Source organism: Anguilla rostrata, chromosome 17 (genome assembly GCF_018555375.3).
Source record: "Anguilla rostrata isolate EN2019 chromosome 17, ASM1855537v3, whole genome shotgun sequence".
NCBI classification, from domain to species: Eukaryota; Metazoa; Chordata; class Actinopteri; order Anguilliformes; family Anguillidae; genus Anguilla; species Anguilla rostrata.
In genome coordinates, this window is record NC_057949.1 from 21,236,027 (window position 1) to 21,249,523 (window position 13,497).

At 53.6% G+C, this 13,497-nt stretch overlaps 1 protein-coding gene across 1 annotated transcript in view; it reads right to left on the reverse strand.

The window, feature by feature from the left end:
- Positions 1 to 13,497, reverse strand: part of crebbpb (CREB binding protein b) — a 50,173-nt gene that overhangs the window by 31,335 nt on the left and 5,341 nt on the right. The window contains 1 exon segment of the mRNA XM_064316079.1: positions 1,190 to 1,737. Coding sequence (XP_064172149.1) covers positions 1,190 to 1,737 — 548 coding nt within the window.

The following is a 13,497-nucleotide window of genomic DNA, read 5'->3' on the forward strand; positions in this document are numbered from 1 at the left end:
TAAGCTACGTCTCAGCAGGTTTCCAAAAAGGCCACTTGGAGACTCTAAAAGGACACTTGATAACCAGATGATCTTACGGGTCTTTAGAGGCCTAAAATACTGTACACTGCACACTATATACTCCTGGAAGTAGTGCACTGAAATGAGCTAACTTTCCCCCTGCCTGTCACCCTCCCCCTTCCTCTCCCCTCCTTGCTCACCCCTGATTGAAGTTTCAGAGAAATGTCCAAAACCCAAATGCCAAAACACACTCCACAATTTCACACGCCACATTTATTATTGAAAATCAGAATACTGCGTGACCAGATTGACATAAAATTTCACTGTAAAAAACTGAATGAATGTAGATAAACTGACTTAAGGGGTTAAACAACTAAACCTTGATGAAAGTAAAAAATAAAAATAAAAAAAAAACAGATTTATGAACACACAATCAATAATATTAGCAGTTTAAGGAATGAGTGAACGTTCTACAAAACTATACTGCACGTACGTAAAACTTCTTTGAATGTATCAAATACTGATGAGCTAAATGCTGTATTCACAAAAAAGTTGCCATTGACCAGCCCTGGCTGTAGGTCAGAGTCTATGCATCTTCTCCAAAAACACCTCTCCGCCTTCTTTACAGGAGTTTGCTCGCACGCTCGCACGCTCGCACGCACGCACGCACGCACGCAGCCTCTCCCAGGCCTAGTGGGCGAGCAGTGTCGTATCAACGCCTCAAGCCAAACAGCCGAAACTGGGCTCCCTGCGTAACCGGGGCGACTCCGTAGAACACGCCCATCGTGTCATCAGGAGGCGACTCGCTCACAGGACGCCTCGCAATCTCACAGCTCAACACAAAGCAGAGCCATTACGCCCACGAAGCTAGCCCAGCCATACACAAGCACTAAACAGGACCGGCCATATCCTACTGTGACCTCAGAAAGTCACTGTTACAGAAGCACAGCACAGCACAGCACAGCACAGCACAGCACAGCACAGCACGCACGCACGCACGCGCTGCCCAGCGGTATTAAAGCACAGCAGACACACACACACACACACACACACACACACACACACACACACACACTGCCCAGCGGTATTAAAGCACAGCAGACACACACACACACACACACGCTGCCCAGCGGTATTAAAGCACAGCAGACACACACACACACACACACACACACACACACACTCTCACCTTGTTCATGTTCCCGCCCTGCTGCGCGTTCATGGTGCCGTGAGCTCCCATCTGTGGCGCCCCCTGCGTGAGCGTCTCCGCCAGCGCGCTTCCCGTGGCTCCGCCCCCGGCCGCCGGCCCCTGGCCCTGGTACTGCATGGGAGCGGGGCCCCGGGCGCGGCCCCCGGGCCCCAGGGTGCCGTTCATGGCCTGGCCCTGCTGGGGCTGGGGGCCCTGTCCCAGCAGCACGTGGGGCTGGCCGAACCCCGTGCCCAGGCCCATGCCGCCGGCCCCGCCCTGCCCGCCGGCCTGCTTCTGGGCCTGGGACGGGTGCGTGGGCGAGCCCTGCCCCAGCGGGCTCTTCCCCAGGGGCCCCAGGTTGGGGCTGCTCCCGGCCCTCAGGAGCTCCGACAGCTGCTTGTGCTTGGTGGCCGCGTCCGGGACCATCCCGTCCAGGCCCACCCCGCCCCCGCCGTTGGAGGGCATGCTCCCCAGGCCCAGGTCGCCTCCGTTCGGGATCAGCTCGTCTGGCAGGTCGTTCTCCAGCTCGAACAGCGATCCCAGGTCTACTGGGAGGGGGGAGAGAGACGGAGGAACACAGGTTTAACAGCTGACATGAACAACGCTTAACCTGTTCAGCATGGAGTCCGCTACCCTCACGGCCCAGACCCGCTCTCTACCTCCCAAATCCCCAGAAACAAGCGGGCGGAACCTCTGACCCAAACCTGGCCCGCCACGGTCCTGGAGGGCCACAGGCATGCACCTTTACCCAACCGCCATTTTCAGCCCAAGAGTGAGTGGAGTACAGAGAGAAGTGCTTTAGTCTTGCGGTGAAGAGCAGAGTAACAGTGAGTAACAGTCTGCTAACCCCCGCTCTGATTTTTTGGGGTGCTGGTAGCCGGGCGGGAACGCGAGGGGGTGAGGACGCTTGCGGCAGACGGAGGCTGCCGGCGCGGAGCGGATCACACACCCCCACGCTCACTCAGGTTCATACAGTTCACTCGCGCTGTGACTACAGAGCCGCGCGGATAATAATACAGCAGGAACAAAGAGCACAGAGGTGCCAACACAGGGTATAATATCATATTAATGTATTAACAAAGGGTAAGAGTACTCCGTGTGTGTGTGTGTGTGTGTGTGTGTGTGTAATTCCATGTCGCTCCCTGTGTAAACGCAAAGCAAGGCAGACAGCATTTCCTTTGCCAAGTCAGGTTTTACACAGACACACACACACACACACACACACACACACACACACACACGCACACACACACGCACACACACACGCACACACACACACACACACACACACGCGCACACACACACACACACGCACACACACACGCCCCCTCCCCTCTCTTGGAGGGCGGCCAGGGCGAGCAGTACTGTTTTGGTTTGGCCGTGGAGCGGAGGGCAGCACCGTCCGTCTGGCTCAGTCGCCGCCGCCGAGCCGACCGCTAAGCTGGAGCTCGGGTTTCCGTTCGCCCCGATCCTGAGGGGCCAGAGACCCCGAAACAGCCGCTCGGAGCCCGAGAACATCGACGGACCGCCCAGGCGCCGAACACGCCATCGCACCGAAACACTGCAGCAAGCCTCAGTCCACAACAAACAGAGCCATCTCCCATTCTATAAACTCAGTCACAGTTCTCCAGTAAGGCCTTTAAACGATCAACTTCCAAAGCGGTACTTTTCCCACAGTGAGCCAACCGGTGATCATGCCTGGGCACCACGGCGATGGCGCCTCCCCCCCGGCGGCTCAGCCCAGTCCAGCCGAGCGATGACTGCGGAGGGCAGAAAGCGAGCGGCGACCAGCGCCCGCCTGAGATACGGGACACGCCGCCGCGCCAGCCGCGACGAATCCTATCGGCCAATGAGAGCCCCGGAGGGCCCGAGCGGCGGGCTCCGCCAGCGGAATCCGCAGCGGTGGAGCGCGGCGCGCTAACGAGCTCGGGGGGGTTGCGGGGGGGGGGGGGGGGTAACACACTGCTGGAGACACCCCAGCGCAGGGACCCCAAATGCCTCTGTTCCCGAGGAGAGGAACGACGACAACAGCCTCTCTGTCCCTTATCACACAAGAGCCAAAGCACTTCACCTCACATATCAGAGCATTTCCAGTGATAAAACACATTTTAAGGCAATGCGGGGAACGTAAAAACAACACCCCGGCGCGGTTATTCTGTTCCATTTGCTTTTTTATTTTTTACTGTCAACATTTTATCATTTTTCTTCTTCGTTTTCATTCTGTCTCTCTCGTTATTCTCACTTTCAGTTTCGCATTCGGCGCGTCTGTCGTGATTCTGAAAACAATAAAAAGCGAAATAAAAAAACACACAGAGAGCAGGGCTGCTCAGCCTGCTGCGGTTCCTCTGTGCCCATGGGCTCCTGTTCATTTGCACAATCACAGGACTCAACACTCTGAAACGAGATGAATCACCCTTTTATCTGTGAGGGAGAAACCGCTTATCTGTGTGCCACTGATCATCGCACAGCCAGCGGGTCACAGCCAAGCAGGGACGACACAAACAGCCTCTGACATCACGTCACCGCGACAACGAGACGGAAATTCTCGTCTTCTAGCCGTACTTCATGAATCAACGACACCCCCATCGCTGGGACGGAACGCTGAAATAAAAGGGACCTGCACCTTAAACTCTTTTAAAATAAGGCAAAAAAACATTTGAATTTTCATCAAATGGCCTTCATCCTCATGGAGAAATGGTTCTCCCTCCCAAATGATTTCACCATCGCCCCCACGCCTCACCCGCGTCCACGTGGCGACTGGCGGGCCGCCACCGGTAAAGATAGCGGTATGGCTGCTCTAATGGGACAGATTAGATTCAAAAAGGACAGATCACACGCAGACACGGGGGGGGGGGGGGGGGGGAGAGACGGGCGCTGAAGTGTGGCGAGCGTACGCACTCCAACCACCAATTAGGCCCGGGCGCGGATTCCGGCAGAGACGGGGGGGGGGGGCGATGGCCCTGCCCGGGCGGGCATACTCACCCCTGGTCTTTACACTCGCTGTCATTTCCCACAACTGGCCACAGAAGTGGCTTTGCACAAAAGCTCTGCCAAATGAACAGAGACCATACAAACCACAGGAGTGCAACAGCAAGACCAGATAAAATTAAACATACAACAAAAGAGAAGTAAGAGCAGATTTTTAGAGTTTTGGGTCCCGACAGGACCTTATCGCTGCAGTCTGTTCTGCATTTTGTGCCAGATTACTAGAAACCATGTACATTAAATTTAGCCTATGTTGCAGCAATTTAGCAGAACAACATACCCAGAATGACTTGCAGAACTTACATTCTTATACAGTATCACTTTAAACAGCTGGTTTTTGTACACTGAAGCAATTCAGCTCAAGTTCCTTGCTCAAGGGCACAACCATAGTTTCCAAACCCGGATTCAAACCCGCAACCTCAACCTGGGTAAGGAGCCCAGGTGCCTTGCCATTACACGGCAGCACGGCGCACAGCCCCCAGGGCAGTTAGGGCAGGTGCTGGAGCCCCTAGGGGCAGGTGATGGAGCCCCGGGGGGCAGCAGAGGAGCCAGATCTGAGGACACAGATGTCCCCGAGACTGAAAGGGCTCACTGCGAAGGTCAGGATCCCGTCACGGACCCCTCCAAATGAACACCCGTGAAATGCAGAAAAATCTGAACGCCAACATGAAAAACCAACAGGAACAAAAAACGACCTAAAAATAAAAGTCGCAGAAGCTACTTCTTTCCTTTCACATGCCCGTAAAAAAACCTGGGGAAAAACAGGCTTGGTTCTCTCTGTGAGAAAATTCATTTCTCAGTGTTTCCCAGCCTGCCAGCTCGGCTAATAATTCCGACCTCAGGACTTCTTGGAAGTCCCCATAAGCAACGTTTTAAGAGCTTAGAACACACAATGTTTGTGTCGATACAACACTGAAAACAGCAGGATAAAACAGCTTGGAGCTCCCTACGCTTTACGTTAAAATGTGCTGCATGAGGGCATAAATTCTAACAGCAGACGAGGTGCTGGTGTGTCGTGTGCTCGGGTGGTACAGAAAGAGTTCTCGCGAGCACCCGTCAGCTGCAAGACCGTTTATGACTTCTCAGAAGTATGTGCTAAAGTGAGCAGGGAGTTTCACACACAAAACTGCCCAGCAGGGCTGCCAGTAACCAATAAAAAAATGCAATTTAACAATTCAGCGAAACACACACACACACACCCGCCCACGCAAAAACACACATACACATACACACACACACACACCCACCCACGCAAAAACGCACATACACACACACACACGCACAGAGGTTGGACAGAGGAGGAAGTTGAAAAGGTTATTAGACCTGGGCTGTAGATTGATTTCAGAATGGCAGTATCTCTACAGAATAGCCCTGCAGTACCACCATAAACCATAAGCCTCCTCCAGGCAAGACTTTATTGAACAACATGGTGACTCAAGATAAGGGGACAGCTAATGCAAGCAAAAAAAATATCATATAACAAAAAACACAGGAATAATACGAATTAAGAATATGCCTCACGTGATAATAAATGTCAGAGGTGGAATTTACACCAGCAAATAAAAAATTTGGCACCAATATTATAAAGCTTCAAGACCTTTGCAAAAGAAAACCTTTTGCAAACTCGCAACGTGCTTTGCGGGAGATGGCATGGTCCACCGTGTCAGACTAAGGAGGTTTATAGGGACACGTCCTGCCTTCTACAGAGTCACTGATGCTGTGTGCAAACGCTGGGGTGGGGAGGGGAGGGCGGGGAGGTGAGAACAAGCACATGCACCCCCTGCATCCACACCCCCACCGCACCCCACCCCGGACTGGCCCGGCCCAGACAGTTTTAATGCACAATGATATATTTGGCGACTGGCAACCCGCCAGTTTCGTAATGACTGGTACGGGGCATTCAGGGTTTGTGGTGTAAAGCAGGGGAATGTAATTCACCCAGCTCCAATAAGCAGCTTGAACAGTCCCGCTGATGAACATTTCCACGTACGCCTAAAATATACTGCAGCGGTGTATAAAAAGTGCTGTAATCTTTCTACATGGTGAAACCAAAGTGTATAAAAATACCCTTTCATAAAATCTTACAATCTGCACTTTATCCACATGTGCATTGTTTGATTGCAAATCTAAAATTGTGGAGTACACAGCCAGATCAAAAAAAAAAAAACATGCCATTGTCCCAAACATTATGGAGGGCACTGCCATTGTATATTTATACGTATCCTTCAACGGACATAAAAACTGGGCCTGGGCCAATCACAAAGCACACACCAAAACTGCAACGGTCCCCGTGAGTGAGCAACCCCTGTAAAAAGTGACCCTGCTCAGGGAGCTCGTGCTAACACACAGAGCAGGAACCGGCAGGGCCCCAGCTACAGTCACATTAACACACTGCACACACATTAACACACTGCACACACACCGCACACAGAAGAGCCCGACAGCACACACATTAACACACTGCACACACATTAGCACACTGCACACACATTAACACACTGCACACACATTAACACACTGCACACACATTAACACACTGCACACACAATAACACACTGCACACACATTAACACACTGCACACACATTAACACACTGCACACACATTAACACACTGCACACACAATAACACACTGCACACACATTAACACACCGCACACACATTAACACACCGCACACACATTAACACACTGCACACACATTAACACACTGCACACACATTAACACACTGCACACACATTAACACACTGCACACACAATAACACACTGCACACACAATAACACACTGCACACACATTAACACACCGCGCACACACATTAACACACTGCACACACATTAACACACTGCACACACATTAACACACTGCACACACATTAACACACTGCACACACATTAACACACTGCACACACATTAACACACTGCACACACATTAACACACTGCACACACATTAACACACATTAACACACTGCACACACAATAACACACTGCACACACAATAACACACTGCACACACAATAACACACTGCACACACATTAACACACCGCACACACATTAACACACTGCACACACATTAACACACTGCACACACATTAACACACTGCACACACATTAACACACTGCACATAGAAGGGATCGGCTGCTCATATTTTACATGGCTTATGCCTCTGTGCCACTAGAGCAACCTGCGCCTCCGTCATTTCAACTGGACACGGAAACGGACGCATCGGACAACGACCCCAAAAGGAGGTCCCAATCAAATCCCAATCAAATCCCAATCAAATCCCAATCAAATCCCAATCCCGATCAAATTTAATATCAATCTCCATGCACAGAGACGCTGCTGCTAACAAAAAAAGCAGTTAAATCTTTATCCAATCTTTATCAGCAACAAAATACATTTTATTCCGTCTCCTAGAGAGTCTAGCGACGTAATGCCCAACTCTCTGTGACTGCTGCTGTTCAGCAAGCATTCGACGGAAGAGGGTTCTCCCACATCGCATCGCATCGCATCGCGCAGCGCACAACGTCCACCAGATTCAGCCAGAAAGCCGACGCAGCGTGACACCGGTGACCTTTACCCTCCGAAGCCCCTCCCCCTCCCACGTCCCCTCCGGCCCCGATTGGCCGGCACTCCGGGCCTGGCTGGTGACAGATGGGCTGAATGGGGGGGTGGCGAGGGGGCCGCGTGTTTGCCCTCTGTCACTTTAATGAATGGGGTCCCCCCCCCGCCCCCCCCCCCCCCCCCCGGGGTGCGTAACCTAAGCCCTGTCCCGTGCGGACGGCCTTTCCGAAACGCGCACTGGAGGCACGGGCAGCCGGGGCCGGCTGGACTGCCGGGAGGGGCCATACGGCCAATTATCCGCGCCCCCATTGTCCGGCGGAGAGGCGCGCGCACGCCGATGACACGCCGGCACGCCCCCCCGAGGGTCCCGGGCCATATGCCGAGACGCTGCAGCCGCGCCGGCCCGGCAGAGCTGCGGCACGCTCCTGCACCCCGTTAGCATTACAATGCTCATGCTAACCCCGTTAGCGTCACGCTCGGCTCCATCCCGAATCGCAGGGGCTCCTGTTTAAATGGGCCAGAGGGGCTGGGGGAACGGGACAGCGCGGGGCTCTGGGCCAGAGAGAGGGGAGCGCACGGGCCGAGCGAGGCGGCGATGACCCCCTCCGGCCGTTCGGCTGGGCCTGGGACGCCGGCAGGTTCTTCCGCGGTGACCGTAGGGCGTAACAGCTAATGTGTGAAAGCAAAGGCTCAAATAATCCATCCCTGCTTTCATTAACACGTTCATTTTCTCAACCTTAAAGAAAACCTCTCCGGGAAAACTTTTGCGTTTAAATATAATGGAACCAAACAGAAAATGCATAGTTATTAATAAGCAGCATAATTATTACTTAATAAAACAGCTGAAGGGACAAAAATAGTACCATATAGTACATCACAAAGTGAGCAGAGTTACAGCATGAACATCACATACAGACCTGACACAAAATCACATCGGATGTAATGTCAACAAATCGTAAGCTAAAATGGACCACTCTTCTCGCTCGCAGCAGTGTTCCACTGTACCGTTAATCGTGTCGGAAACGCGTTCTGGTTTCCGTCGGCAGCGCGTTCCAGCGCGGAGTAACGGACAGAAAAGGCTGACGGTCAGAGAACGGTTTACACTGGGGCACACGACGCAGTTATTCGACAAAGCCCTAATGAGGAACAGCGGAAAGCTCGGCTGGTCTGAGGAGCAGGCAGCAGACTTCACCTGCACGGGTTTGCTGATCCCTGTGAGCGCCACACCAGCAACACCGCGTCGCCATGGTTTATCAGCGGGAGAAAGGAGCGACGGTAAAGCACGACTGTCAGGGATCTCGACCTGTAACCCTGAGGTTGCAGGCTTGATTCCCAGGCAGGGCACAGCCATTTCGAACCCTTGAGCAGGAAGGTACTGAACCCAACAATTCCCCAGTAAATATCCAGCTGCATAAATCTGTAGGCTGTGAGTGAGTCAACCTCATCAACACAGAATCAGTTAGAAATGGTGGCATTTGGATATGAAATACATTTACATGGAAGAGCAGGTAGCCAGAATCACAATGGCAAGAGCAAGACGAGGAGAGAATTCAGAGGCCCCCACATCTGAGAGGGCATAACAGCTCTTAATACGGTGCTCAATACACAGGTGCACGTTGAAACACCTGGACCAGAGGTGCAGACTCCAGAGCCCGGAATGACAGCTTGCGTCCCCTGGGTCAGACCTGAGGAGCATCCGCTTCGGTCAGGAGGCCGCCGCCCTCCGACCGCGATTCAGCTGCGTTTCCATCGCAACCGCTCTGCAGACTGAACCGCCCAAAGGACTGCGCGGGCAGAGCGGACGCGTGTCCGAGCAGAAGATACCGCCACGCCGCGATCATCCCCCACCGCCACTCAGCGCTCGCGCGTCCACTCGCTGCGTGAGGCGGGCCCGCCGCGAGACGGACAGCGCTCACAGCTCACCGCCCGACCTCATCATTATCGATTTCCGCGCAAGATGAGGCCAAGCCACAGTCGATAAACACGCCAGACGCTCTACGGTCTTAACAAGCCAGGGCTATCGCGACAGAGCGGTTCATACTGATGAAATCCATCCGGGCCCGATCGATGCCGGGCATTCCACGACCGCTGGAAGTGTTTTTTTTTTTTTTGTTAAGTCGCTGAAACCGGTTCCGGTTTGGTTTACGGTACGTTTTACGCTGCAGATGGCGTACGGCGTGACCGAAGGAAGTAAATTCGAGTTTCATTTCCCTCGGAGCCGAGCGCTCCTCGCCCCCGCGCTCTCTCTCTCTCTCTCTCTCTCTCTCTCTCTCTCTCTCTCTCTCGCGAGCCGCAGGACGCCGCTCCCCAGCTGGGAAACGCACGCCTGCGATCCGCCGAATATTCTGAATGGGCCGTAGATTCTGAATCACGCGCATGCCGCCACCGCGCTGGCCTCGCTTCCCCCAGACCGACGGCGGGGCGGTTTATGAACTGCCCTGGGGAGGCAGCGCTTCATAAAGGTTCGTTTGCACACAGATTGCTTTCAGGGGCAATAAAAAAAAAGGATTTTGGCAGCGCACTGCCCGGTGTTATTACACGATCGCCTGGTGAACACGGCAGGAGTGGCGTGGACTCTCTTCCTCCTCCCCTCCCCTCCGCTCCGCTCCGCTCCCCTCCCCTCCCCTCCCCTCCCCTCCCCGCAATAAACGGCTCAATCAGGGCTCAGCCCCAAAATCTTTTTCAAACGGCACATGAGCTCCTGAGTTGAAAGATTTAGACACACACTAACGCACCCCAATAAGTTTCCTTTTAGCACACGTTCATGTTCAGGAGCAAACGCTCCTAACGTGAGCACGGTGGAGCACGGTGGAGCCCTGTCTATCGCTCGTTACAGTAAACATGGGCCGTTTGAGGACATACTCCAGCATGTCCGCAGGGGAAGCTGGAGACCTCTACCTCTTCCTCTTGGGCCCAAATGAAGACTATTCTATACTTAAAAGCACAGCTTCTGATAGCAAACATCTATTGCATTGCCTGCTTTATGGAAATCAACTGATTTAAACAAGTTTTTATTTCACAACAACAGAAAAACTAAATGAAACAAACTTAAGTTGAATCACAACCTAAAGGTGACATTACTTACTTATTTGCTCTACTTGGTTAGAATTAACTCGACAACGATAAGCTGTGAAAGTCAAGTTCTGTGGTTCATAACCCGAGTCCGTAAATCCTGCCACTGTCCCATCATTCCGTGTGCACCTTCTTTCACAGTAAACTCCGTGCTGACTTATGAAACTCCTTGCACGTGTAACAGGCTTGGATGCATCTGGAGCTCAGAGACTGCATGACCGGGAATTTGAGCCCATGCAGGGGGGATGGCTCCCTTTTGGGAGGACAGCCGTGTTCATATCACCTACCAATCAAATTTTACAGCTCTTATTACCAACAATCACTCAAAATAAGCAGCGCACGCACTACACCCTGGCCTGAACCCCCCCAGAGCAAGCCGGAGGAGACAGCAGCAAATCCCAGGAAAACACGGAGAAAGAAACTTTGAGAGGGGCCAGACTCATTTGGGGGGGGGGGGGGGGCTGTGCTCCTGTGGCCGGCTCAGGGTGTGGGGCAGGCAGGGGGAGCAGGCAGACAGCAGGCTCAGGCACTACCTGCTTAATGGACACAGTATCCAACACCCTTACCAGCTTAAGCTGCAGCTCCACCACAGCGCTCAGCCTACATGATGCTGCCTGCCACAGGACCTGCAACAGGTTCAGGTATGAAGGAACTGTCCAATTAGCCGCTCAAACAGCACCGAGCGCCGCTCCACACCTTTCCAGCAGTGGAGGGAGGAGATGCTCACCACCCAGGCAGGCCTTCCCTTTCCAAAAGCGCCCCGCCCGACACCACCGCCTCGGCTGCATTCGGGTTCCAAAACCCAACGGCACGACGCGCACCAGGGTCGATATTTTTTGGCAGGGCGGACAAAATAATGAGAGTGCTTTTTCCGAATAAAAAAAAAATACAGCGCGAGGAGCCTGCAGTTTTAACGAAGGTCGTCTTTACAAAGGCCGTCTGTGGGAACTTCAGCGCAAACGAGCCTCCGGAAAGCTGGGAACATACGCGCACGAAGCCACAAGCCAGCACTGCTGTTAATCACACCCCCCCCTTCCCTCCCCTCCCCATTTTGAGCAGGTTCAGTTCAGTTCCATTTTATTTGCACAGCTCTTTTTCAAGCAGCACGGTCCCAAAGAAAATTTACAGGAAAACGGGGAAGTAGAAAAGCTGTGAAAGACCCAGGCGCAACCTCCGAAAAACCAGCGAGGTAAAAGAAAAAAAAAATTCCCCAAGGGAAAGATGAGGCTAGTACACACTCTAACCAGGTGAGGGGAGAACAAACGCTGAGGCTGCATCAGGCACCTGAGGCTGGCTATCGAGCGCCAGCGCTGAGGCTGGCTATCGAGCGCCAGCGCTGAGGCCGGCTATCGAGGGCCAGCGCTGAGGCTGCCTATCGAGGACCAGCGCTGAGGCTGGCTATCGAGTACCAGCGCTGAGGCTGGCTATCGAGGGCCAGCGCTGAGGCCGGCTATCGAGGGCCAGCGCTGAGGCCGGCTATCGAGGGCCAGCGCTGAGGCTGCTTATCGAGGGCCAGCGCTGAGGCTGGCTATCGAGGGCCAGCGCTGCGGCTGGCTATCGAGGGCCAGCGCTGAGGCTGGCTATCGAGGGCCAGCGCGAGCTCTGCCGGCCAGGCTGGAGCGGCGGGGGTAATGACTGAAGGCATTATCGGCTCTGTGACAGGGCACTGCTGCTTTTATTCGTGTTCCTCTGCTTTGCGGTTAGCGCACTCTGCCGAAAGCCGGCCCTCGTATTTAACGCCTGCGCGCGAGGCCGCGGATCCAGGACCGCTTCCGTCTGCCGACGAGCCAAGCCGCCATCCCCGCTCCGGCCGGGACCCTGGCCTCGCGGAAGGGGGCGAGCTGACGCCTCCCTGAGAATCCTGACCTACTGGACCAGTTCCGCGCCGCGAAGATCACAGGGGGAGCCATTTAGTGGCGGGGGGGAGGGGCGGACGCCGGGACTCGAGCTGAACGTCATTCGCACGTGTTTCCGTTTGGTGAACCGACGCCCGGAGACCACGCCTCTTCACAGACGGGCGTTCGGTAAATGGGCGCTGTCGCTCGCGTACCGCGGGACGCGGTCAGCGAATGGACTGGCAAGCTCGCCAAGCGAACGTCTCATGACCGAAACGGCACCACCAGCCAGAGTCCTCACAGATACAGAGGGGCACGACCAAGCCGCTGGAAGACTCTGCAACTAGGAGAAGGACAAGTATTCAAATACGGTCTATTCTGGGTGCAACCTCATCCCAATTTTGCATGGGATCAGCTAAATTCCAAAGCAAAATTCAGCGTCAGGTCCACCCTAACATTCAGCAAACGCTGCTGCACTGACTCTTGTACAAAGATCTGTTAAATGAGGGTGGGGGTGGGTGGGTGGGTCTTTTTTTTTAAACAAACACAGCGTGGCGTTATCACACAGACGCCTCTGAGGGGCTATGGGCGATATCCTGGCTTTGATATTTCAGTCTCCATTCAAATCATCAGAAAAGGTGAAAGAAAGTCCGAACGAACAAAGGCAATTTAACTTTCTTACATTTCGCCGTTTAGAAGGAACGTCTGAATCAACTTCTTTTTTTTTTTTGGATGACACAAATTGGAGCGCTAACAAAGAGGCGTTTCGCAAGGGGAAGGCGTACGCAGTTACGACCGCGTAAGCAAACGTACGCACGCTCACGCTCGGTTGTAGAGAGCTATCCATCCCAG